The sequence below is a fragment of the Cynocephalus volans genome, chromosome 11 (assembly GCF_027409185.1).
Source record: "Cynocephalus volans isolate mCynVol1 chromosome 11, mCynVol1.pri, whole genome shotgun sequence".
In the NCBI taxonomy this organism is placed as follows: Eukaryota; Metazoa; Chordata; class Mammalia; order Dermoptera; family Cynocephalidae; genus Cynocephalus; species Cynocephalus volans.
This window is the reverse complement of record NC_084470.1, coordinates 93,445,394-93,472,370: the sequence shown is the minus strand read 5'-3', so window position 1 is coordinate 93,472,370 and position 26,977 is coordinate 93,445,394. Positions and strand designations below refer to the sequence as shown.

Genomic DNA, 26,977 nt, shown 5'->3' with positions numbered 1-26,977 from the left:
ACTTGTACCTTGATGCCTCCTCCAATAAAAACTCACCTGGTAATTCATCCGCTAATCTCAACAGCAATACGATTACACCAGTAATCTAGATTATAATCATTGCATTCACTTTTGAGTATTTGATGATGGACGGGGAATGGGTACAAAAAAATGGGTTAGATTAGTCAATTTCACTAAATCTAGATGATCCCATCTTGGATATATCTTCCAATCCATTATCATTCATCCCTTTCTATGAAAATAAAGGGATCTGTAGTCACTAGTAGGATGAACTTTGCATTCATACCTCATAAAGGGACCATATTTGGGGAGACAGACCGCAGGTGCTAACGGATATGGAAAACTTGAATAGCATCCAACCTTTATTTCTTTAAATAAAAAAAAGAATTACCTGTTACTACATGGATGAACCTTGGAAACATGTTAAGTGAAATACGTCAAACACAAAAGGTCATTTATTGTATTGTTCCATTTATGTGATGTCTCCAGAATAGGTGAATCCATAGGGACAGAAGGCAGATTAGTGCTTGCCAGGGGCTGAAAGGAGGAGGAAAGGGGAGTAACCACTTAATGGGTACAGAGTTTGTTTGGGGGGCAATGAAAACGGTTTAAACTTAGAGAGTGTAATGATAACACAACTCTGAATATACTAAAAACCATTGAACTGTACACTTTAAAAAGGTAAGTTTCATGGTATACGAATTATATTTCAATAAAGCTGTTACTGAAAAACATAATCTCGATTTCAGGTAACTGTCGCTAACCACGTCACAGTGCTCATGATTCTGAGTAACACAGTAAAGACTCTTGGCTTCCGAGGCCTTTATTCAGCCTAGAACGTACATAGGCCTCTTGTCCTCCCCCTCCCTACCCTTTTCCTGCCAAAATCCAACTTTTATTTTTAAAAATAGCCTACTCATCCTTTAAAACTGAAAAATTTGTTCTTTTTCTGCAAAGCTTTCCTTGACATCCCTAATCCCCCAGGCAGGAATAACTGCTCTCTCAGCACTTAATATACAAATGACTAAAACACTTTTGATTACATTAGAGCTCACTATTTATATCTCTGCTTCTCCCTCTAGACTATGAGCCCACGAGGGTCAGTGTCTCATTAAACTTCTGTATTCAGTTACCACCACAGTGCTTGGTATCATATTTTCAAAAGATTTTCAGTAAATTTTTTTTTAAATACATATTTTATAAATAAGGGATACAATGATATTATCACATACAATTATCTAGTTGAATCTTTTGCAATTCCAGAACTGATGAAAACATTTAACCCAAATGAGAATTAATTCAGCATCTTGATTATATTGCTAAAGTAAGTTGGATTTTGGGGGGTGGGGGCTGGGGTAGGGGGTGGAAGCTGGCCAGTATGGTATCTGAAAAAGTTGGAACCTTTCTAGATGGAATGCAAAATTTTTGTATTTTTATTGCTGAACACCTATAAATGCATTAGGACTCAAGTATGTAAATCAAAACACTGCCTTTACATAGACATGTGTATAAGTTTTGATATGCATATTTATTTTGCTTAATGTACACAGACATTTTTCAAAGTAATATAAAATGATGTAGGTAGGACAGTGATTTTTGTTGCTATGAAGTCCTCTGGTAAGGACTGTATTTTAGACCTTATCTTAAAATACATATTTAGAGTTTAAGAAAAATAAGTTCCTTTTCTAAGACAGGGATTACAAACTTAAATACCTACAAGGGTCAGCAACTGAACAGCATCATCTAAATGAAGAATATCACCTATAGAACATCTCTGGGCAGGAAACTAACAGTGTTTGTCTCCAGGGAAGGAAGTAGGGGGCTAAGGGACAAGTGTAAAGGAAGATTCCCTTTTTGCAGAATATTTTTTTATACCTTTAAATTTTGTAACAAGTCATTATTTATCTATAAAATTAGCCTCTCAGCTCTGGCTAACTATCACTATTAAGGAATGCAGGCGTGGAATTGCTAGATCTGACTTTCTCAAAAAGTTGGAAATGGGAAAATTCAGACTTTTATGTAAAACTCATGATTTTTTAAATGTTGGCTTTATTGAATATTTAACACATAGGGCAGGGTAAAAAAAAACCCCACAAAAAACATACCTGCGAGCCATATCTGGTTCAGTTTACCATCCCTAAGCTAAAATTTGATGTGTGACTTATGATTCCAAAATTATAAATATAATTTTTTAAGGCATCCAAAACAATAAATATAATTTAATGAAAGAAGATTCAAAAAGAAAACTCAGACTTGTGGATGAAACCATGTGCCCTCCTACCCCACCATCTATTTAGTCACTATTGCTCTCTTACACTTCCCTTTCTGCGTCTCTGAAAAGGCTATGTTTGACCAACTAAATGCAAGATACACCAGGTTAAATCAAGGAATCTACCCATTATCTTCGCATCTGCTCTGTTTTAAGGAGTGACATACGAGGTAAATTTCAAGCTGCAATTCTTCTAGCCAACTAAAGCGAAATATGTAAATTATGTCTAGCTAGGTGGCAAAACTCCCCCAGCCATCTCGTCAAATAATTGCAAAGTTGCAAAGATCTTTAAGTGACTTCTCTCATACCATCAGACAGTACAGCACTGCTCAAAAGATAGAATGGCTGCCACAATCAACACAATGCTCTGCACCCTGTCTGGGAACCCAATCACAGTTCTGGGGGAAAAAAATCTCTAAGTCCTGCAGAGATGCCTTTCCTCTCCTGAAAATCAAAATAAGCTTCCCTGTGGTTCTAACTATTAGCCATAAGTGGAAGATTGCATTTGTTTAATGCTCAGAGGACACCAAAGAAAGTTAAAGAAGAACTGGTTTCAGTTCTAAGTCCAGAACTAGAGATGGACTATCCTGCCTCTCTGGTGTGCCTGAAACTCTCACCCCAATGTGCTCAAAGTTCCAAGGCGTTTGACTCTGGGATCTCTACGTGGTTTTCCTTTCAGTGCTTGCTCCACCCCTCCCAACAGCAGCCCTTTGACCACACAACTTACGGAGGAGTTATCAATGAACAGGACTAATGGTAACTTTGTAAGTGTACCACTCCTGCAGGGCACAGGCAGTCAAGGTTTTCCTTACATAGCTTGTGGAAATGCTATGATAAGTCGCACTTCTCCTAATGGCTTCTTCACCCAGGTAACTAAGAGGAAAAGATGTTCATTTAATCTCATTTAACCTCATTCAACCTCATTCATCCATTTTGAGGAATTGTACATTTTGCCAAGTGAACTGAATAGATCTATCACCTTACATAGCATTCCCTTTTTGAAGAACAGTGAGCATTTGGAAAAACCAAATTATAATCTATTTTTTAAAATCAGTCTTAAAAAAAAAATGATGCAGTGACTCAGGGAATTAAGATCTGTAAAACATTTTAGCTGAGAAACAAAGCACAACTCTCTCAGGTAGTGTCTAGAGAAACCGTTACGGTGGGGTTCAATGACCTAAGGAGACTGATCAAATTGTGAAATACCAGCAAGCATGTTCTTTCTGAAGAACAGGGCCAGAGTCCAGTATCTTCACTGACTTGCATTTTGGCATATGGTCATCGGAGCCAACACTCCAATGCCCAAAGATCTTGCAGATCTTAAGTACAAGAAGTGCTTGAAAATCAATAACGTGTACTTCCTTTATCAGTAATTCTGTGCACCAGGCACCTACTGAACAACACCTTGCACACGCGAGCATGTAGCAATTGCTAATGGTTCTTTCTTCTCCAATAACTAGCACGCTTAGTGATATTTACTGTAAGGGAAAAAATTGAAGTTAATTGCTTTCTTCCTTTTCCATAAAGCTGAGTATCAAATAGATTTCAAACGCATCAGTCCTCAGTATAGAAAGGTTGTTTTGTTCTTACCTCAGCAGCTTGGGTTTCTTGATGCAGCAATGTAAGACCAGTCAAGTCTTCTAAGAAGGAATGTGAAGAATTAAACACCTTCGCTAGGAAATTAAATCCATCTCGCTCATATTGATCAAGAACCTGAAAAACATTCATGTTTTTAAAAAGGGGGCTGCAGATGTTAAATGCATATTAAAAGACTTTCACTTTTACAAGCACCTGTCAAAAATAAAACTGAGAATTAAACATGGGGATAATAATGCAATCTGGTAGGCAAAAAATCGGGAGGGCTTAGTATTTATCATCTCTTTCCTTCTTAGGAAGAATAGAAATATTGTCTGCCAGTTGAGATGCCAATTTTTCCCAAGTACAATAAGTTTCACGCAAATTTACTAAAAATTCTAGAAGAGCTGGGATTCTAAAGTTCACTTCTTAGAAGAGAAATAACAGATGAGAGAAGAGCCAAGAAAAAAGTTTAAGAGGATAAAGGGAAAGCAAGGGACAAAAGGATTTTGTCACAAATGTGAGGTACCAGCTAGCCAAACGCACTTTTAAAAATAATTTTAAAATGGGAAAATAAATTTCCACAAACACTTTACAAAAGAGGATATCCAAAGGGCCAATAAACATGGAACTGTGCTCAACATCACAAGCAATCAGAGAAATAAAAACTAAAACTCAATGAAATACTACTTTGCACCCACAAAAAAGGCTAAAATGAAAAACACAGAAAAGACCAAGTCCGAGAAGGATGTGGAACAACCGGGACCTCATGAAAGTGTAAAACTTTATTAGCTTAACACTTACATGCTCTATAGGATAGGGCATATAGATCCAGCAATTCTACTCCTAGATACACACATCCAACAAAAATGTGTATATGTATGCATAAGAAGACACAAAAGTGTCCATAGTCGCACTATTTATGACAGCCCCAAATTGGAAGCCGTCTATCTACTGTTTATCAAAAGTAGAATAAATAAATGAATTATGGTATATTCGTGCAATGGACTACTACATTCATCGAACATAATGTTACACAAAAGAAGGAAGAGGTAGTATGTACTGTAAAATTACATCTATAGAAAGTTTAAAAAATTAATCTGCGGTGTTAGAAGTCAAGATAATTGAAGGGGGCACAAGGGATGTTCCAGCGAGCTGGTAATATTTGTTTCTTTATCTGAATGTTGATTACACAAGGTATACTTTTTGAGTATTCATCAAGCTGAACATTTAAGATTTGTGCACTTTCCAAATATATATGTTATCCCTTCAATAGAAAAATCAAAAGATAAAAAGATAGTTGTCTTGACTAGAGAACAATATGAGAATAGTAAAGAGTTCTTAGGAGCAAACAAAAAATGATTATCATGTTTAGGAATTATGAATTATAGAAAGCAAACAGTGAACCAGAGTGCCTCAGAAATTCTCCCAGAACTCGGAAGAAATAAAGAGATAAATGAATAGAGAGATTGGAGAAGCAGTACCACAAGAAATAAAATAAAATTTCTCCTTTCAGAAAATGAAAATGCATGAACCCTTCACTCCAGCAAGTCCACTTCTAAGTCTTTTCATGCAGATATAGTTGTGAATGGGCACAAAGACTGATACTGTAAGAATGCTCATTGCAACACTGTTTGCAGCAACAGAAGATTGAAAACAGCTACCCTTTAATAGGAGACTGATAACTAAATGATGGTACTTTCACAATCAATGCCATATTTTGTATCCATTAAGAGAATGAGGCAATTCCATAGTATTGATGTAAATTGATTTCTAAGACACAGCAATATATTAAAAAAGCAATATCCACACTGTGTATTCATTATTTATGCTTTAAAAAAAGTTGGGGGTAGGAAAGAAGAGGGGAAATGTACACATGTACATGCTTGTTGATGCATATAAGATCTCTGGAAGAATACACACACTCACACACTGGACTCAGGTAGTTGTCTCTGCATGTTCTTTTATACTACTTCAATTTTTAAGACCAGGTGCGTGTATTACTTATTTAAATAATAGCAAAATCTTAATTTGGTGATTTTTTTTTCTTATCGGTGCTGCAGAACAGGCTCAGAAGAATCCACAGAAGAAGAGATTGGTGCTAGAAAGGAGGGACAGCCCTCCCTCAGGGATAGGAAGTTCAGAGGTAAGCATGAGCAAAGCTGCTGCAGTGAAAAGTTAGGGGAGCAGGGAACTGGGGGCAGAGAGCTCTGGAGTCTGAATGGCAGGCACAAGTCCTCTGCTGCCAGGGAAGAGAAAGGGCTGGGGTGGGCCATGGGGCTTGAGGAGAGTGGTGACACTGCAGGCCAGCAGTGTGGGGAGTGTAAGAAGGGAAGCTGACCAGCAGCGCATAAACAGTGCTAAGCAATCTGAGGCCCCTGCTCAGGACAGAAAATAAAAGCTCTGGGAGAAAGGCAGTTAAGGACCCATATAAGCTTGGGACGGGATAAGGTAACAAAGGTGAGATCAGAGAAATTGAGGGGCTGGTGAACACCAGTGAAGGGACTGAGAATGAACTTCAGGCTAGCAGGGTCAGAGAGACTGGGAGCCCTGGAGAGCTGGAGGAGAAAGGGGACTGTTATGCCTCTGGGCACGTACAAAGTCAGGTCTCAGGCTGATTGGCCACAGGAAATTGATTTGACAACCCAATGCCTGGATAAAAAGGTATTTAATAAGTAACCGAATCCCTTAGTAATAATGAGATTCCTTACAAACCAGGATGTTATTTTAGGAAAAATGTGCATGGAAATGAAATGGTCTTTTTTGAAATGATAAATACTGTGATTTTAGTGATCACTTATTTCTGAGCAAACCCCTAAGCTCAGTAAATAGCTACTTTATGCCAGGTTTCCAGTAAGATAAAAGAAGAAATGAGTTTGATTAATGAACAAAAACTCTGAACAAAAATTGGAATAATTTCAGAAATGATACTTTGTTGGACCTTAGTTAAGCTTTCAGAGTTTAAGTCCATATTTCCACACATAATTTTGTAGTGCTAAAAATATGACAGTGGAAAAAGTAACAGCAAGGGTGGAATGAAGAAAAGACCTCCCCCACAATCAGGATGTACAGAAAGTTTAATGCTAAAGCATTATTAATAGCACTGGCTTAAAAATATATGGAAAAACTTAATCCTCTAGGGACATATTTAATCATGCAAATGTTTTCCAGTATTCTTTTTATGTGCTGTGAAGTTAATCTGTGTTATGAGAACAAGCAGCTTATAAAAGGCACAAGGATTTCCCCTACAAATAGCTGAAGCTTCTTAAAGGGGAAAATATGCTCAAAACAATCCTAAAAAAAGAAAAAAACAAAAAGATACTATCATAATGAATTTGAGCAACAACCTGTCAGTCTACATAGAACATACCACAACTCTTAAGTGAATTATATAATACAGTCAAGTGCAGCATAATAACATTTCAGTCAACGTCAGATCACATATAGGACAGTGGTCCCATAAGATTATAATGGCTATGTTAGACAGCCGACGTGTGTTGTAGGCTATATACATCTAGGTTTGTGTAAGTACTCTGTGATGTTTGCACAACGGTGAAATCACCTAAAGACACATTTCTCAGAATATATCCCCTTCACTAAGCAATGCATAATCGCACATGGTCCTAAGAAGTGTACATGTTACATCTTGGAAGGTTATAAGTATTCTAAAAGTACCTGGGAAAGTTTGCTAAATAGAGAAATAATAATGACCATTTTAGCATAAAGATATGGACCTTTCCTGACCAATGATTTTCCTTACTTGTTTTGCAAGTCTAGATTTTCTTTATTCATGACTTACCCTGGACAAAAATAGTAAATTCTCTAATTAAAATGTGATTTTAGGAGTATCTTGCTGAGACTCTTTGGTGACTACCTACTCTTTACTACATTGAACACACAGTCTCCAGCCAGGCATTTACGCCCCTCCATAACTGTACAAATTTATGTGACTCTCTGGAAAATGCCTTTTGTAGGCTCTAAAATCTGGCAACACCGTGTAATGGTTTTCATTTCATGAGAAGCCAAAGAGATTCACAGTTTGTCTATTATCCTTAAATAAGGACACCAGGAGATGTGCACTCCATCTAAAAAAAAAATAGCTTATGGGCCGAGCCCATGGCGCACTCGGGAGAGTGCCGCGCTGGGAGCGCAGCGACGCTCCCGCCATCCGGGTTCGGATCCTATATGGGAATGGCCGGTGCACTCACTGGCTGAGTGCCGGTCACGAAAAAGACAAACAAACAAAAAAAAGAATAGCATATATTTTCAAAGGGGGGAGGAAACATACTTTAAAAAAAAAATAAACCTCTTGTTTAAAGTCTCTTTTGTTTAGAAGTTGTACTTATTTGTTCTTGATAATTTAAAAATATATATGTATACATATAAGGACACTTCAAAAAGCTCATGAGAAAAGAGAATTAAAAGATAATACAAATCTTTCCACGAACTTTTTGAAGTACCCTCATATTTCTAAAAATATGAGTTGAAGTCACAGGGCAAACTACTGCCCTCAAAATTGGAAAGACAGAGGTGAATACAGAAAATCACAACATACTGGAGCGGAAACTTCTATGGGAACCAGCACAGGGCAGGAAAACCTAAACTGTAATTGACAAACTGCTGGAGGCTAGGTGTGGACAGTCAGAGTTTAAAAAAAAAAAAAAAAAAAAAAAAAAAAAAAAAAAAAACCTCCAGGAGGCACCAATCTTTCCAGAAAGCCGGTGGCTGGGGTGTGGTGGGGTACTGAAATGCATCAGAGCATTCTGCTTCACAAGGCCCGCCCTCAAGGGAAACTAACCAGAGCCTAACCTGCTGGGGTTTTATCAGAGCCTAACTGACATGGGGGAAGGGAAATATCCAACTCCAGCCCAATCTAGCCATCCTGTCCCATCAAAAGAAAAGGGAGGCTGAGAAATATTTGTGAAGTTCACAGTCCAGTCACTAAAAGATTGAGCCCTAACCATAAGACTATAGAACAGTTCCCTGCCGCCCCGCCCTCCCCAAGCACAGCTTACTACCACAACACTACAGGCCTATTTACAGCAGTTCTCTTTACCCAACACACCATCTTTGGCTACCAAGAAAAACTTACAAAGCATACTAAAAGGCAAAAACAAACAAACAAACAAACAAAAACCCAAAACAGTTTGAAGAGACAGAGCAAGCATCAGAACCAGACATGGCAAGAAAGTTGGGATTATCAAACTGGGAATTTAAAACAACTACAATTAATACACTAAGGGCTCTAATGTATGAAGCAGACAGCGTGCAAAAACAGATAGACAACATAAGCAGAGAAATGGAAATCCTAAGAAAGAACCAAAAAGAAATTCTAGAGCTCAAAAACACTGTAACAGAAATGAATGTCTTTGATGGGCTTAATAGTAGACTGAACACAGCTGAGAAAGGCTCTCTGAATTTGAAGATACATCTACAGAAACTTCCAAAACTGAAAAGCAAAGAGAAAAAGACTAAAAAACAAACAGCCCCTCCCCCCAAATATCCAAGAATTGTGTGTAACATACAAAAGGTGTAACATACAAAATGGGAATATTAGAAGAGGAAAAGGAACAGAAGAAATACCTGAAATTATATTTGAAATAATGACTGAGATTTTCCACAATTAGTATCAGACACCAATCCACAGAGCCAGGAAGCACAGAAAACAACAAGCAGGATAAATGTCAAAAAAGCTACACCTAGGCATATTATTTTCAAATTACAGAAAGTCAAATATAAAGAAAAAAATTCTTAAAGTCAGAGGAAAACAACACCTTACCTATAGAGGGGCAAAGTTAAGAATTACATCTGACTTCTCAGAAACCATGCAAGCAAGAAGAGAGTGCAGCGAAATATCTGAAGCACTGAGAGAAAAAAACCCACCAACCTAGAATTCTGTACCCTGAGAAATTACACTTCAGAAATGAAGGAGAAATACAGACATTCTCAGGCAAAAATTTGAGATTTGTTGTCAGTAGACACTCCTTGAAAGAAATTCAGACAGAAGGAAAATAATACAGGTCAGAAATGCAGATCTACATAAAGGAAGAGCATCAAAGAAGAAATAAGTGAAGGTAAAATAAAAACTTTTCTTTTTCTTATTTTTAATTGATCTAACAGTTAACAGTTTGTTCAAAATAATAATAGCAACAATGTATTCATATATGTATGTATATATGCTTACGTATATAAGTTCATGTAGGCTTATCTATAAGTGAAATGATACAAAGGATGGAAGGGAGGAATTAGGATTATTTTATTATAAGGTACTCACACTACCTGTAAAGCAGTACAGTGTTATATGAAAGTGGGTGTGAATTAGTCGTAAGTTTATATTACAAACTCTAGGCAACCTCTTAGAAAAGTAAAACAAGAAGTATAACTGATATGCATATAAGAACAAAGGACAGGGCAACAAATGGGAAACAGTAATAAATATGGTAGATATTAATCCAAGTATATCAGTAATCACTTTGACATAATGTCAATGGTCAATTCTTTACAATTTCCTTCAGAAGAGAAGAAGGAATAGTTTCTAACTCATTCTATGAGATCAGCATCACCTTAATATCAAAACCAGATAGAGACATTACAGGAAAACTACATACCAATATCTCTCATGATTACAGATAGCCTGTTGATATGATGGTTTACATTAATTGATTCAAAGAACAACAACAACAACAACAAAAAACCAGGAAAAAAGGACAGGGAAAAAGCTCGGATTTCAATTATAACTGATATAATATATTTCTTTCATGTTTGGCAGAATTCACCAATGAGCCCATCTGGGCCTGCTGCTTTCTGTTTGGGAAGGTTATTTAATTATCAGTTCAATTTCTTTTACAGAAATAGGCCTACTCAGAATTTCTATTTCTTCTTATTTAAGTTTTGGTAGATTCTGCCTTTCAACCAATTGATTCATTTCATCTCATTTATCAAACTTTTGGGTGCGGAACTGGTCATATTTTGTTGTAAAAATCCAACAAAATATTAGTAAATTGAATCCAACAATGCCTAAAAAGAATTATACAACTTGATCAAGTAGGATTAATCCCAGGTGCACAAGTCTGGTTCAACATCTGAAAAATCAATTAATGTAAACCATCATATTAACAGGCTATATGATCATATCAATAGATACATTAATAACTTCTGTCCTTGAATACCCATTTATGACAAAAACTCTCAAACTAAGAATAGAGGGGAACAACTTCAAAGAACACGGGGTATAATCACAATTTGTGGTAATGGACATGCTGCCAGTATGGTTCTGGCCATCACACCTGGTTTGTACCCTATGAATATTCACAACCAATAAAAACAAAACAAAACACTTAAAAAAAAAAGAACAATAATACAAACAATCAGAAAATGGGCCAAAGACCTTAACAAACACTTCACCAAAGAAGATATACAGATGGCAAATAAGCATACAAAAAAATGTTTCATATCATGTCATCAGGGAAATTCAGGTTAAAACAATAATGTGATACCACTACATATCTATTAGAATGGCTAAAATCCAGAACACTGAAAACACCAAATGCTGGTGAGGATAAGGAGCAACAGGAACTTTCATTCATTGCTGGTGAGGATGCAAAACGGTACAGCCACTTTGGAAGACGGTCTGGCAGTTTCTTACAAGACTAAACATACTCTTACCATACAATCCAGCAGTTGTGATCCTTGGTATTTATCCAGAGGAGTGGAAAACTTATGTCCTTGAAAACCTGTGCATGGATGTTTATAGCAGCATTATTCACAATTGCCAAAATGTGGAAGCCACCAGACTGTTTTTCAGTAGATGAATAGATAAACTGTGGTACATCCAGGCAATTGAATAGTATTCAGCACTAAAAATAAATGTACTGTCAAGCCATGAAAAGTCCTGGAGAAAACTTAAGTCCTTATTACTAAGTGAAAGAAGCCAATACTATATAATTCCAACTATATGACATTCTGGAAAAGACAAAACTATAGAGACAGTAAAAAGATCAGTGGTTTGTTACCACAGGTTAGTGAGGAGGGAGGAATGAATAAGTGAAGCACCAAGGATTTTTCAGTACTGAAAATACTTTTTACAGTACCACAGTGGTGAATACACGTCATTGTACATTTGTCCATACCCACAGAATGTGCAACACCAAGAGTTAACCTTAAAGGTAAACGATGGATTTTGAGTGATAAAGATGTATCAATGGAAGCTCATCAATGGAAACAAATGTATGACTGGGGGGTGGTGGTGGTGAATGTTGATAAGGTGGGAGGCTATGCATATGTGCGGGCAAGAGGTGTATAGGAAATCTCTGTATCCTCTTCCCAATTTTGCTGTGAACCTAAAACTGCTCGAAAATAATAGTCTTAACAAACAAAAAGTAAACAACTTAGGGAAAGATTGTCCAGTGTCCCAAATGTGGTAATAGAAGAGTATGGCTGGAAGTCACCAGGGCCCTTAATTCCCATCCTAAGAGAATCCACAAAAAAGAGTCAAAATGACTCCCACCCAGTCATTTCTGCAGGTTTTCCTCCAAGTTGAGGGCAAAATCGTCCATTTTCCTGTTCTGTTGCTGAGGGATGGAGAATCTCCACTTTGGATAATGAGCTGGAAGCATTGCTACTAACACTAGGAAACCCCTTGACCAGATTCTGTCTCTCGAGATTTCTCTCATCATAAAATATAAAGAACAGGGAAAAAGCCCCAATTTTAGCAGCCCTTACCACACTCCTATCCCACCCTCACTGCCCCCAGCACCTCTGCAGGACCATCACCTTGGAAAACCTTCAGCTCCTTTCTCTTTCCCTCTTGCTGCTGCCCTACCTAAAGTCATCTCCTGTTTTCCCCATCAAGTTAGATCTTTTTCCTCCATCAAAGCTCAGCTCAAGTATCAACTCCTGCATGAAGCCTTCCCTAATAAATTCCCCTTCATATGATCTTTTCTTCCCTTTCATATTCTCTGACCCCATTCCCCATGGCACACTGGGTTGCCAAAGGCACTGAAGGAACTGCTTGGCCTCACTCACTGGTAATCAAGAGTTGATGGCATTTTCAAATATCAACCAGATATCCAATAAATTTATTTCTATTCTTACATATGTAAATGATATGAAGCAGAAAATGAATGACAAAACAGCTTCATATGGAAACATGTAGCTTCCATCCTAACTTAAACTGTTGCTGTTAACATATTCTATTGGACACAGGCAGGATTTATGAGGCCGAACTTCAAAAAAAGAAGAGCAGATCTGAATTCAAGATATGTAATAGTATGTCAAAAACTATATCAAAATCAGGATAATTACTAGCAAGCCATAAATACAGAACAGATAAGTCTCTGTTCGTTCCCTAAAGTCACTGTATAGTGTCATTATTCCTAGGCATCTAAATGCAAATTGGGCACAAGGGTTATGCAGAGAATATGGGAGATTTCAAATCAAAACAACAACTAGCTCTAAAATTGAGGTAACTTATGGAATAAAAGTCCCAACACTTTTGTATTTTAATTGAACATATAGTGTGACACAACTGTACTAAAAAGAATCAAAGAAAATTACATTTTGGTATCTCCACAAACCAAAATCAGAATTGTACTAGAGTCAACTGAGTAGAAGGAAAGAAACACTGAACTAGGAGTTAACATGCAACTGAGAGGGCCGAGCCCGTGGCGCACTCGGGAGAGTGCGGTGCTGGGAGCGCTGCAACACTTCCGCCGCGGGTTCGGATCCTATATAGGAATGGCCGGTGCACTCACTGGCTGAGTGCCGGTCACGAAAAAGACAAAAAAAAAAAAAACATGCAACTGAGAGTGATCCTGCAACACTGGGCAAAATACTTCACCTTTTAGAGCCTGTATGCTCATCTCTAAAATGGAAATGCAACTCCATGCCTGAATCCCCACTCACTGAGATACAAAAAGATTTAATGACTTTGATCACTGGAAAAAATGGATTACAAACGAAAAGAGAAATGCTATGCGTTTATTACTTTTTAAAATTATCACCAATTACAGCTTGATAAGTACAGAAAATACATGACAAGATAACATACAAAGATGTCAGTGAGAATAGTGGAGAAAATCCTCTCCTCTATAAGAGCAAAGAAAACACTGACAAAATCCAGGGACTGTTTATTCAAGAAAAACAATCTTGGTGAAAACAATGAGCTTTATGACATTTGAACTTCCCCTCTTCCCATCCCCTTCCCCCCTCGAGCTCCACAGTAGCCTTGAAAACCAGTAGCACACAATCACAGTGAAAACCAGCAGCCTGGCAGCTACTGGAGGGGGCAGTTTGGGGTTGGAGCTCCTACAAAGCTCAGTTTTCAGAAAACTGCCAACTGTTTGGTGGTTTCAGAAAGAACCTACTGACAAACTGTCTTTATTTGACCTGACTCAGAACTCACCCTATGTGAAAGCCTTTTTTCTGGGGCCAATTGTTGAAAACTATCAGAGGCAATCATCTAATATCATGATATCCTGAGGTGGTAGATAACAGTTGGAGCAACAATATGCTAACCAAAAAGCTTAAAAGGAAAATCTGGGAAATACCATAGGAGGCTTTGAAAAGCTCAAACATTTTTTGAGAATCTAGAAGACTATGCACAGGCATAGGGCTGGGTAGGTGCCCAAACCATGCACATATGCTCAGGAAAGATCTGAGAAGGCCCTAAACTCTCAATCTACCTGACTTTAGGATCTGTGCAAGCAGGAGATAAAAGGTAAGGTGGAGTTATTAACTGCCTGACTGACTGCTGAAGGCCCCAACACACACACAGAGCCCCTGGGCAAAGTCTGGGAAACTTAGTTCCAGGCACTTAAGGAAATCTCTGTCCAACTGAGAGATGACCACTAAGCTAACTGAGAAGAAACTTCAGTGGCCATACAGGAAAAAGAATATACGTTTAACAGAATTAGCTCAGAAAAGTCACTAAATAACAAACAACAGCAAAGAGTAAAACAATAAACCATGGACAGAAGGAACAATCTGATTTCTAGAGTTGCCACATTAATTAACAAGTAGAATTCTCAAGAAAAAATTACCAGATATGCAAAGGAACATGAAAATATGTTCTACATGCAGTGGGCAGGGGTAGGGGGAATCAGTTAGTAGAAACTGTCCCTGAGAAACACACTACACAAAGACTTTAAAAGAGCTATTTTAAGTATGCTCAAAGAACTAAAGGAAACCATGTTTAGAGAATGAAAAGAAAGTATGAGAATGATGCCTCCAAAGTATAGAATATCAATAAAGAGAGAGAAATTATAAAAAAAGAATCAAATAGAAAATCTGGAGTTGAAAAGTACAACTGAAAAATCCACTATAATGGCCAAACAGATTTGAACAGGTTGAGGAAAGAATCAGCAAACTTAAAGATAGGTTGGTTGAGATCATCTACTCTCAGGAACAGAAGGAAAAATGGAGTGAAGAAAAATTAACAGAGCCTCAGAGACCTGTGGGATGCCATCAAGCACAACGACATATGCATAATGAAAGTTCCAGAAGAGACAAGAAGGGCAGAAAGAATATTTGAAAAATAATGGCAGAAAGCCTCTCAAATTTGAATGAAAACATTAATCTAAACATCTACTAAGGTGAACTCAAAGAGTCATACCTAGACACAATAATCAAACTGTCAAAGAAAAAGACAAGTAAGAATCTTGTAAGCTACAAGAAATGATCTATTACATAAAGGGAATCAGGCAATTTCTCATCAGAAACCACAAGAGCAAAAAGTAGTCAAATTAAATATTCAAAGTCCTGAAAGAAAAAGACTGTCAATCAAGAATTCTATGTCCAGCAAAACGAACCTTCAAAAATGAAGGAAAAATGAACACATCCCCAAATAAACAAAAATGGAGAGAATTCAGTGCTAGCAAACCTTCCCTATGTGAAATAAAGACTAAAATGAAGGAATACTAAGAGTTACTCAAATCCACATAAAGAAATAAAGAGCACAGATAAAGGCAAACACATAGATAAAAATAAAATGAATATCTTTTTTGTTTGTAATTATTTTTTTCACCTATGTGATTTAAAATAGAAGTGCATAAAGCAAAAATTATAAATCTATTTTGGCTGCCATGTAACATACAAAAATGTAACATGACAGTAACAGCACAAAGGAAGGAGAAGGAAAGAGAAGTTTTTTGTATTCTATTGAAATTAAGTTTATGTTACTCCAAATTAGGTTGCTATAAACTAAAATTTTATTTGTAATCCCCAGAGCAGGCAGAGAGAAAATAACTTAAAAAAAAATTTTTTTAAATCACATGGAAATTAAAAAGGTACATTCAAAAATATGTATTTAACACAAAAGAAGGTGGTAATGGAGAAATATAGAAACAAAAAAGACATAAGACACAAAGAAAACAAACGGCTTCTGTTAATTAGCTAGATTTAGTCATTCCATAATGTATATATACTTCAAAACATCATGTATGTAGTAAATACAATTTTTTCTGTCAATTTCAAGAATAATAATATTAAGAAAAAATAGCTTAATGCCAAATGTAAATCCTTCCTTATCAGTAATTACATTAAATGTAAATGGATTAAACACTCCAACTATAAGGCAGACATGGCAGAATGGATGAAAACCATGATCCAACACGAATCTATCTTCCACAGGTTCATTTTAGACCCAAAGACACAAGTAGGTTAAAAAGTAACTAGTAACCAAAAGAGAGCTGGAAAGGCTAGACTATCATCAACAAAATACATTTTAAGGCAAAACCTGTTCTAGAGTCAAAGAAGGACATTTTATAATGATAAAGAATCAACCCAACAAAAAGATGTAACAAATAGAATCATGTATGTACTTATCAACACAGCCCTAAAATATGTGAAGCAAAAACTGACAGAGCTGAACAGGAAAATAGACAATTTAACAATAATAGTTGGAGACTTTAATATCTCACTTTCAATAATGAATAGAACTACACAGAAGATCAGCAAGGAAATAGAAGATTTTGACAATACCCTGTACCAACTAGACCTAACAGACATCTATAGAACACTATATCCACTAATAGCAGACTACATGTTCTTCTCAAATGCACTTGAAACGTTCTCCAGGATATGCCATGTGTAAAACAAGTCTCAGAAAAAGAAAAAAACTGAAATCATACAAAGTATGTTCTCTGACCACAAAATGGAATGAAATTAGATATTAATAGAACAAATTTGGGAAACTCACAAATATGTAGATATTAAACACCATACTCCTAAACAACCAATGGGTCAAAGAAGAAATCACAAAGGAAATTAGAAAATACTCTGAGACAAATGAAAACAAAAAAAACCACACAACATTCCAAAACTTATAAAATGCAATGAAAGCAGTGCTCAGTGGGAAATCTATAGTTATAAATGCCTGTATTAAAGAAGAATGATTTCAAATCAATAGGCTTTCTTTTTTTTCTAATTAAAAAAAAATCCCTCCATTTATTTAGTTCTTTTTTTATTTCTTCCATCAGAGGTTTTGCAGTTTTCCTTATATAGATCTTGTACATATTTTGTTAGATTTATACCTAAGTATTTCATTTTGGGGGGTGCTAATGTAAACGGTATTGTGTTTTCAATTTTATTTATTTTTGGTGGCTGGCTGGTACAGGGATTGAACTCTGGACCTTGGTGTTAGCACCACACTCTAACCAACTAAGCTAACTGGCTAGACCAATAACCTAATTTTCCATCCTAACAACAAAACAAAAGAACTAACCAAACACGATGCAAGCAGAATTAACAAAATATAAAGATTTGAGCAAAATTTTTAAAAAGATCAACAAAACTAATAAATCTTTATCTATATTAACCAAGAATAAAAGAGAGAAGAGTCACATTACTAATATCAAGAATGAAAGAGGAGACATTATTCTTTATCCTACAGAAATAAAAATGATAAATAATATGAACAATTATGGGTAAATTAGATTACCTAGATAAAATGGACAAATTCCTAGAAAAATACAAAGTACTAAACTGACTCAAAAAGAAACAGAAAATCCGAATAGATCTATGAAAAGTAAAAAGATTGGATTAGTAATTAAAAACTTCCCACAAAGAAAAGCCCAGGACAAGATGGCTCCGTTGGTGAATACTCCATACATTTAAAGAAGACTTAACACCAAGTCTTTCACAAACTCTTTCAAAAAACATAGAAAGAGAAAACAATTTTCAACTAATTCTGTGAAGCAAGTATTATCCTGATACGAAAACCAGACATCATAAAGAAAAAACTACAGACCTATATTCCTTATGAATACAGATGTAAAAAATTTCAACAAATTACTAGCAAATTGAATCCAACAACATATAAAAAGGATTGTACACCATGAAAACGTGGGATTTACCCTTAGAAAGCAAGGTTCAACACATAAAAATCAATCAGTGTATTATACTATGTTAATAGAATTGAGGACAAAAAGAATATGATCATCTAAATATACACAGAAAAAGCATTTGACAAGATCCAACACCCTTTCATGATAATCAACATTCAACAAGCCAGAAATAGAAGGGAAATTACTCCAACTTGCTAAAGTGCATCTATGAAACATTAATATTAGATTTAATGGTGAAATACCAAAAGCTTTCCGACTAATATCAGGAACAAGACAAGGATGCCTGCTTTGCCAATTTTGCTCAAAATTGTGTTGGAGGCTCTAGCCAGGGTAATCAGGCAGAAAAAGAAATCAAAGGCATCTAGACTGGAAAGGAAGAAGCAAAACTACCTCTATCTATTTGCAGATGATATGATCTTGAATATAGAAAAGACTAAGGAATCCACAAAAACATATTAGAACTAACAAACAAGTGCAGCAAGGTTGTGGGATACAAGAGCCAGACAGAAAAATTAATTGTATTTCTATACACAACCAATGAATAATTCAAAGAAGAAATTAAGAAAACAACTCCATTTACGATAGCACCAAAAAGGATAAAATACTTAGGAATAAATTTAACAAAGTAAGTGTAATATGTGTACACAGAAAACTACAAAACATCATTGAAGAAAATTAAAGATGACCAAAATAAATACAAAGACATTGCAAGTTCATGGATTGCAAGACTTAACGTGGGTAAGATAGCAATACTCCCCAAACTGATCTAATATTCAATGCAATCCCAGTTCACTTCTTGTTGTTGCTTTTGCAGATATTGACAAGAGGACCTTAAAATTCATATGGAAATGTAAGGGACCTAGAACAGCCAAAACAACATTGAAAAAGAACAAAGTTGGAGATCTCACACTTAATGATTTCGAAACCTCCTAGAAAGCTAAAGTATTCAGAGCTGTGTGGTACTAGCATAGGGATAAACATAAAGATAACTGTAATAGAACTGAAAGTCCAAGAATAAGCCCTGAAAATTTTTAGGAGAGTGACAAGATAATTTAATGGGAGAAAGAATAGTGTTTTCAACAAATAATGCTGGAACACTTAACCAAACAAATATCCGATGTGCAAAAGAATGATGTTGGACCCCCTACTACAAACAATATACAAAAATTAACTGAATATGGATTACAGACCTAAATAAGAACTGAAACTATTACTCTCACAAGAAATAGTGGTAAATCTTCATGACCTTGGATTAGAAAATGGCTTCTTAGGTATGCCATCAAAACCACAGGTAACCAAAGGGGAAAAAAAAAAGATAAATTAGGACTTCAAAGTTAAAAACTTTTGTTTCAAAGAACACATCAAGAAAGTGAAAAGACGGGCCGACCCCGTGGCGCACTCGGGAGAGTGCGGCACTGGGAGCGGAGCAGTGCTCCCGCCGCGGGTTCGGATCCTACATAAGGATGGCCCGTGCGCTCACTGGCTGAGTGCGGTGCGGCCGGTCACAAATAGACAAAAAAAAAAAAAGAAAGAAAGTGAAAAGACAAGCCACAGAATAGGAGAAAATACTAGAAAATTCTGTATCATGCAAATTATGTAAGGGTTTGGTATCTAGACTATATAAAGAACTCTTACAACTTAACAAAAAGATAAACAACCCAACTTAAAAGTGGGCTTGAATTTCTCCAAAAAAAGATATAAAAACAGCCAATAAGCACATGAAAAGATGCTCAACATCGCTGGTCATTAGGGAAATGCAAATCAAAACCACAGTGAGATACCACTCACATCCAGAATAAAAAAGAGACAATAGCAAGTATTGAGGGGAAGATGGAGAACTGGAACCTTCCTACACTGCTGATGTGAATGTAAAATGTATTTGCAGCTGCTATGGAAAACAGTTTGGCATTTCCATGAGCTGTTAAACACTGAGTTACTGCATGACCCATAACTGCACTCCTAAATGCATATGACCCAAGAGAACTGAAAACGTGTTCACACAAAAACTTTTACATAGCATTGTTCATAATAGCCAAAAAGTGGAAATAAGCCTGCTGTAGATTGGATGCCCCCTTTTTCCCCCTCCACTCTCACCCCTCACCCCCCACCAACCTCATTGAGGCTTAATCCCCACTGTAACAGTGAGGGTGGGAAATTCTATCATGGTCATTGAAAGGTGGGGCCTTGAAGAGGTGATTAGATTATAGGAACGTGCCTTAGTGAATGGATTAAAAATAGTGGTCATGGACATGGATTAGAGGGCTTTAAAAAGATAGTGCATGAGCAACTATCTCTGCCATTTCACAATGTGAGACCCCTGGGTCACTCTCACTACCACCAGATGGACTTTGGACTTCCCAGGCTCAGAAACTGTAAGCAATAAATTCCATTTTCTTTATAAATCACCCAGTTTCAAGTATTTTGTTATAAGCAACAGAAACAGACTAATACAAACCCAAATATCAATTGAAGAAGGGATAGAAAAATGTGATATCTCTGTACAATGGAATATTATTCAGCCATATTATCATCTCTATCACTGGAATATAAACTCCCTGAGAACTACTTTCTTATCTGTCCTGTTCATTGCTGTATCCCTAGAGCCTAGAAAAGAGCCTGGTATGTAGTGGGTACTCGACCCAATTGTTCATCAATAGCAGAGTGAATGAACTGTGGTACTGTCATATGATGGAATACTACACATCAATGAAAAAGAACTACTGATGCATGCAGTATGCATGAATATCACAGACACAATATTGTTGAAGGAGGTCAGACACAGGAGAGTACATACTGTATCAAACTATGAAATTCAAAAGCAGGCAAAATTAATCTATGATAACAGAGGACAGAATAGTGGTTACCCTTTGGGGAAGGGGATTGAGAGATGACCCAAAAGAGTCTTTAGGATACTGTAAATATTCTGTTGTTGATATTGGTGGCAGTTACATAGGTGTTTACATGTAAAAAAAAAAAAAAAAAAATCCCCTGTGGAGCTGCACATTTAATATTTGTGTACTCCAACTGTTTGTGTTATACTCCAATATGAAAATGTTTATTATTTTTTAAAAAAGCATAAAGGCTCCCAATCCAATTAAAATATCTGTCTTACTGTAACAATAATAAAAGGTATCAAGTAGGTTAAACAGCTATTTCTCCTTTCTCATAACAGACTTCAGAGCAAAAAAATATATATTTGCTGAGCATCCATCACGTAGAGTTTATATTATTAAGCATTGTGGACACAGTATACAGGTCATGGGGCCATCAAGACTTTGCCATTTAGTAGAAGGCAGAATCAAGGGTCCAATATGAAGCCACTGTGGACTCACGCATACAGTGGCTTCTAATACAACAAGGGATCAGGAGAGGCTTCTATTACATTTCGTGAGTGACAGGTTCTGTGCGTACATCCAAAAACACCTAATTTAAATGCTGAACAGAACGCAGATTACCTTCTTTAGTGAGGCTGTGAGTGACAAGGAAGACATGGACATCATGTGAGCAGCGATTACGAAAGGCAGAAAGAGGACATAATTGCACCTGCTGTAGATACAAATCTCGCTTTAAAGTGAATTTTTTAGAGATGCAACTTTCCTTTCTCAGTCATCTTTTTAAACCAAATCATGTTTTACTGACGTAAGATAAACCAAAGATATTCTTTGAAGTAACACTTGGAGAATGCCAGGACTTTATAAAAAATACACTTAAAACCTCAATATAACGATGTATAACTTTCTAAAGTCATTCTTCAAAATAAGCAGGGAAGCACAAAAGCTATGAAGCAGTAATTCTCAAACCTTGCTCCTGCAGCAGAATCCCCTGGAGGGCTTGTGAAACACACAGAGCTGGGCCCCACCCCCAGAGTGTCTGATTAATTAGGTCTGGGGTGGGATCTGAGAATGTGCATTTCTACCAAGTTCCCAGATGACACTATGCTGCTGGTCCTCGGCCACCTGAAAATACCTGCTACATCTAAACAGGAGCATATTGTCTTGAGAAGAAACCCATGAGGAAGCACATGTGTTTCTTTTTAATAAACTTAAAAAACCTATCTTTAGCTATCACTCCCAAAACAAGTTACTTTGTGTGATATTACTGTATTCAGCAGCTTTAGTCAATCTTTTTAATGAATTCTCTATGGTAAATAGTTTTCGTTCCCCTGCAACAGAGAGCCAGGTTTCACTAAGAAAATTCTTACCCTGAGTAACTTTTGTAATGTATCAATTTTGGTTCAACGAGTTTAATTTTGGAATTAAGAAGCACATATAAACACATATTTTTGGCAGGCAAGCTCCATTGAAAAAGTTATTTTAATTATTTTATACATTACTCTCTCTCCAGTCTGTATGGCTGTTGAGGTCACTGTCATAACCTAACAGTCCTTGAGCTGGAAATAGCCCAGACCCAGGTTTGGTTTGATACATGGAGTATTTTGAGGGGGCGGGGGGAGTTTGATCTAACACTTAAAAATCAGGTGCTTTCATATTAAAATTCAGATTTCCATCTAGTCTCTCAAAAAAAAAAAAAAAAAAAAAAAACTGTCAACATTATTCCCAATTTTCTTTAAGTCAATAAAGAGTTGGGTTGCAGCTGCCGTTCAGAGAGAACATGAGATCTAATTTGTCATAGGCCTTATTCACTTCCTGTTGTCTTCAAACTAGTCCTCTCCGCTCATTTATTTATTGGCTTAGACCCTGTGGGCTGTGTATTTGGTGCCCAGCATGAGAGAAAAAGAGTTTCAACTTCAAAGAGTTCATATATACTAGCTTAAATTAAGTACAGTGTGGGTGGGTAAGTTATTGAAAGCTTACTTTGGACTCGGTCCCTTATAGCCTAAGGTTGATGAGTTGTGTGACCTACCAGTAGGTCACCTCTACTCTGGAAATTCTTGTGTTAAGAGCCTTCAGGCTGAGATGAGCATTCTCTGAAACACAGTGGGTCAGGTTGTGACCCTTCCTGTCTGGGCAAAAAGAATAGTGTAAGTGATGGGCATACCTATAAAAACCTGCATGCAGAATACCTGTTCCTTATTTTAACTTTTTTCATTGTGAAATAACACAGAAAAGTAAAATATAATCTATAGCTTAAAGGAGAGTGAACATCTGTATAATTACAACCCAGTCAAGAACACCAGCACATCAGAAGTCCCTACAAAGCCACTTCCCAATAACAACCCCCTACTTACCTCTCAGAAGTAACCACTGATGTATGATAATCACTTCCTTCCTTTTATCATTTTTCACCTAAATCTGCTTTCCTAACCAAATTACTTAGTACTGCCTTTTTTTTAATGTCAAACTTATAAATTTATTCTTTTACACCTTTCTAAAATTCAATATTATGTTTTTAAGATACATGTTAATTTGTGCTCTTTCCTCTTGCTCAGCCTCACCAGAGGTTTATCAGTTTTATAGCCCTTTCAAAGAACCGACTTTTGGATTTGGAAAAACAATCCAAAAGAAAGAGAAAAACTTTGTTTTTCTCTGTAGTAATTTCTACCTTATACTTGCTTGTATTTATTGTGCTGCTTTTTTCTGATTTCTTGAGATAAATATTTGTACATTAATTTTGGGACTTTTTTCTTTTAAGGCTATACATTGAAATTAAGTACTGCATTAACTGTGTCTAATATATTTTGATGTGAAATATATTTTAATGATTCAGTTAAAATATTTCTTAATTTCCATTTTATCATCCTTAATTCATGAGTTATTTAGAAGCATATATCTGAATTTTCAAACATATGAATATTGTTTCCTAGTTAACTGTTATCCTGTTTTATTTCTAGCATAGTTACATTAGAATTACAGTACACCCTCTGTATAATCTCACTATCTGAAATTTGATGAGACTCATGATCTAGGTCTATGGTGAATTCTCATTATGTATGTGCTTGAAAAGAATGTGTACTTCAGTCAGATGCAGTGTTCTATATGTGTTCACTGGGAAATGCATATTAATCATATTGATCAAATCTTCAATAACCCATCCTGGTTTTTTGGTAACATTTTTTCCCCCATCAATTACTGAGATTCATTTAAATTTTCTACTGTGATTATGTAGTGTCTTTGACTCCTGAGATTATGTATTGTCTTTTTCTCCTGATCTGTAAATTTTTGTTTTATGTATTTTGTAGCCATGTTAGTAGGTACATACAAATTTAGATTTCTATCTTCCTGGTGAATTAATACCTTGTGATAATACTGTATTAATGGCAGTATAAATATGTATCATTATAAAGTAATAGTGATAGAAAGTCATATTTTTTTCCTCTAGCCCTCTTGCCATGACACAAAGTAATTAATGCTTTTTGCTCTAAAGTCTATTTTGTCTATTAATGTAGCTACACCAGCTTTCTTTATACTGTAAACAATTTATATCTTTATTTTCAATCATTCTGCAACTGTATGTTAAAGATATATTGCTTGTATAATGCACATACTTTTAGAAATCTAGTCTAACAATCTTTGTCTTTCAACCACCAGCCTTTTGTCAGTTATGTTTAATGAATTACTCATATATTGGGGTTTAAGTCTACAGCTGCTTCTTGTGCTCTGTATCTGTTTTACTTGTTCTATGTTCCTTTTCCTCTTTCTTTAAATTGTTTTTTCATCATTTGATTTTTTTCTTTATTAGAAGTTATACATTTTTCTATTTGTTTAGTGTTTAGACTATTACAACATAATCCTTGACTTAAAGTTCAAATATTAACAGCTTTACCCTCCTCCAAGACAATACAAGAAACTTAGAACAGAGTAATTCCATTTACTTCCAACTTCTACACTATTTTTTTGTCCCGTATTTTAAATCTTTATTTTTAAAATCCCACCCAACAGTTTATTGTCTTACACAGTCAATGTTCACTTAGAGTTACCTACATATTTACCATTTTCTTTGCTTTTTATTTTTTTCTACATTTCCGACCTTCCATCTTGGATCACTTTCCTCTCATTTGCAGAATACTCATTAGAAATTCCTTTTGAGGGGGCCGGCCCGTGGCTCACTCGGGAGAGTGTGTGCTGATAACACCAAGGCCACAGGTTTGGATCCCAGATAGAGATGGCCAATTAGCTCACCAGGTGAGTGTGGTGCTGACAACACCAAGTCAAGGTTTAAGATCCCCACCGGTCATCCTTTAAAAAAAGAAATTCCTTTTGTGCAAACAAACTGGTGGTGAACTCCATTTTTGTCTATACAAAATATCTTTAACCTTCACCTTTATCTCCTTTTCATTCTTGAACAATATTTTCTGCTGCATTTAAAATTCTGGGTTGGCAATGATTTCTTTCAGCATACTGAAGATGTTATTTCCATTGTCTTCTGGTGTATGCTCTGCTATTGAGAAGTCAACTGTAAGTCCGGCCATTGCTCTTCTGAAGTTAATGTCTTTTTTCTCCCTCACTGCTTTTAAGATTTCTCTTTGTATTCCATTTTCCAAAGTTTCATTATGATGAATGTAGGTCAACGGTATTAATTCTATTTATACTGTTTTTGAAGTAGTGGGCTTCTTGGATCTGAGGCTTGAAATCTTCCATTTGTTTCAAAATGTTCCAGAACTGATATAACACCATTCTCTGACTCTTCTTCTTTTTTCTAGGACTTGAGTAATATGATTGTTAGACCTTGTAACTCTATCCTCTGTCTCTTATCTTCTCTTTTATATTTTCCATCTTTTTGTCTCTCTGTGCTTCACTTTCCATAGTTTCTTCTAATTTATTTTTCACTTCACTAATTTGCTCTTCAGCTGTGTATAAGTGCCTATAATCCTGTTCATTTTGTTTTTGTATTTTCAGTTCTAGAATTTGTTTTTTTAATTTACGGAACCATATTTTAGAGTTTTTAGTCTCAACTGAAACCAAGGTTTGGCTTTTATTTTTTTTATACTGTAAGCATAGTATTTTATAGTCTGTGCCTGATAAGTCCAATATCTAAAATCTCTGTGGGTCTATTTTTGTTGTCTTTTGCTTCTGCTGGTTCTCACTTATGGTATTTTCTCTTCTGTGTGCCTGGTTATCTGTGATTCTGGCTGGATACTATAATAGAAAAATTATTTGTAGGAATAATTTTAGAGCTAAGATCATGATGTTTTCTTCTAAAGACTTCTTTATTTTTACCTGGAACCTATGAGAATTAGCTAAATGGAATCATCTTAATCCAAGCCAGCCTTAAAGTTTCTGGACCACTTAGAAAATGTGAAACTTCTACAGTCAATATGAGGTTTACTTCCGGTTTACCCTTACTCCTAAGGTTATCTCTTCAGGGGTCCTAACCCAAAGTGGGGAATCATTTACAAGGATTCCCAGGCTTAACAGAGCCATGAATACAACTTTTATCCCTTTAACCTTGAAAGAATGATAAAGATACCCCTCAGGTTCTTGGCTTCCTTTTTCTGATCAGTAAATACCCACAAAACAAAAGTGGCCCTAATGCTAGGCTCATTCTTCTGTGTTCACATTGTCTCCCTTTGAAGAAAATAGAGTAGTCAGACCCTCTTGCCTCAGGGCCGGTTGGGGGTGGTGCAGCACATTCTTTGTAAACAAGTTGTGTGTGGGTGGAGTTAGTGTACATGCCCACCCATGTATCTTTTTAGTTTTGTTGCTATTCTTGTGTGTTCTTGAGTTTTGTGAAGCAGCAGCTGGCCGGCAGAGAGCATCTAAAAATAGAGCATGTTTACTCTGCTGGCAGCTGCTCTTTGGACTTGGCCAGTAGCAGTTGAGTTTCTGAGTTTCTCTTTGGACTGCCTAGCTCTGAGACATGTGTGTGCTGAATAAAGACTATCCTTTCTTCA

The 26,977-nt window shown here is 36.2% G+C and overlaps 1 protein-coding gene across 4 annotated transcripts in view; it reads right to left on the bottom strand.

Moving 5' to 3' along the window:
* The window catches only part of ATG7 (autophagy related 7), a 262,622-nt gene that overhangs the window by 112,504 nt on the left and 123,141 nt on the right, over positions 1-26,977 (bottom strand). For 3 of the 4 annotated variants that reach the window (XM_063114002.1, XM_063114001.1, XM_063114003.1), the window contains exon 18: positions 3,860-3,982. The exons of the other annotated variant lie outside the window; for it this stretch is intronic. In XM_063114002.1, the coding sequence (XP_062970072.1) occupies positions 3,860-3,982 (123 nt within the window). The remainder of the gene's footprint in view (positions 1-3,859; positions 3,983-26,977) is intronic. 4 annotated transcript variants of the gene reach the window in all.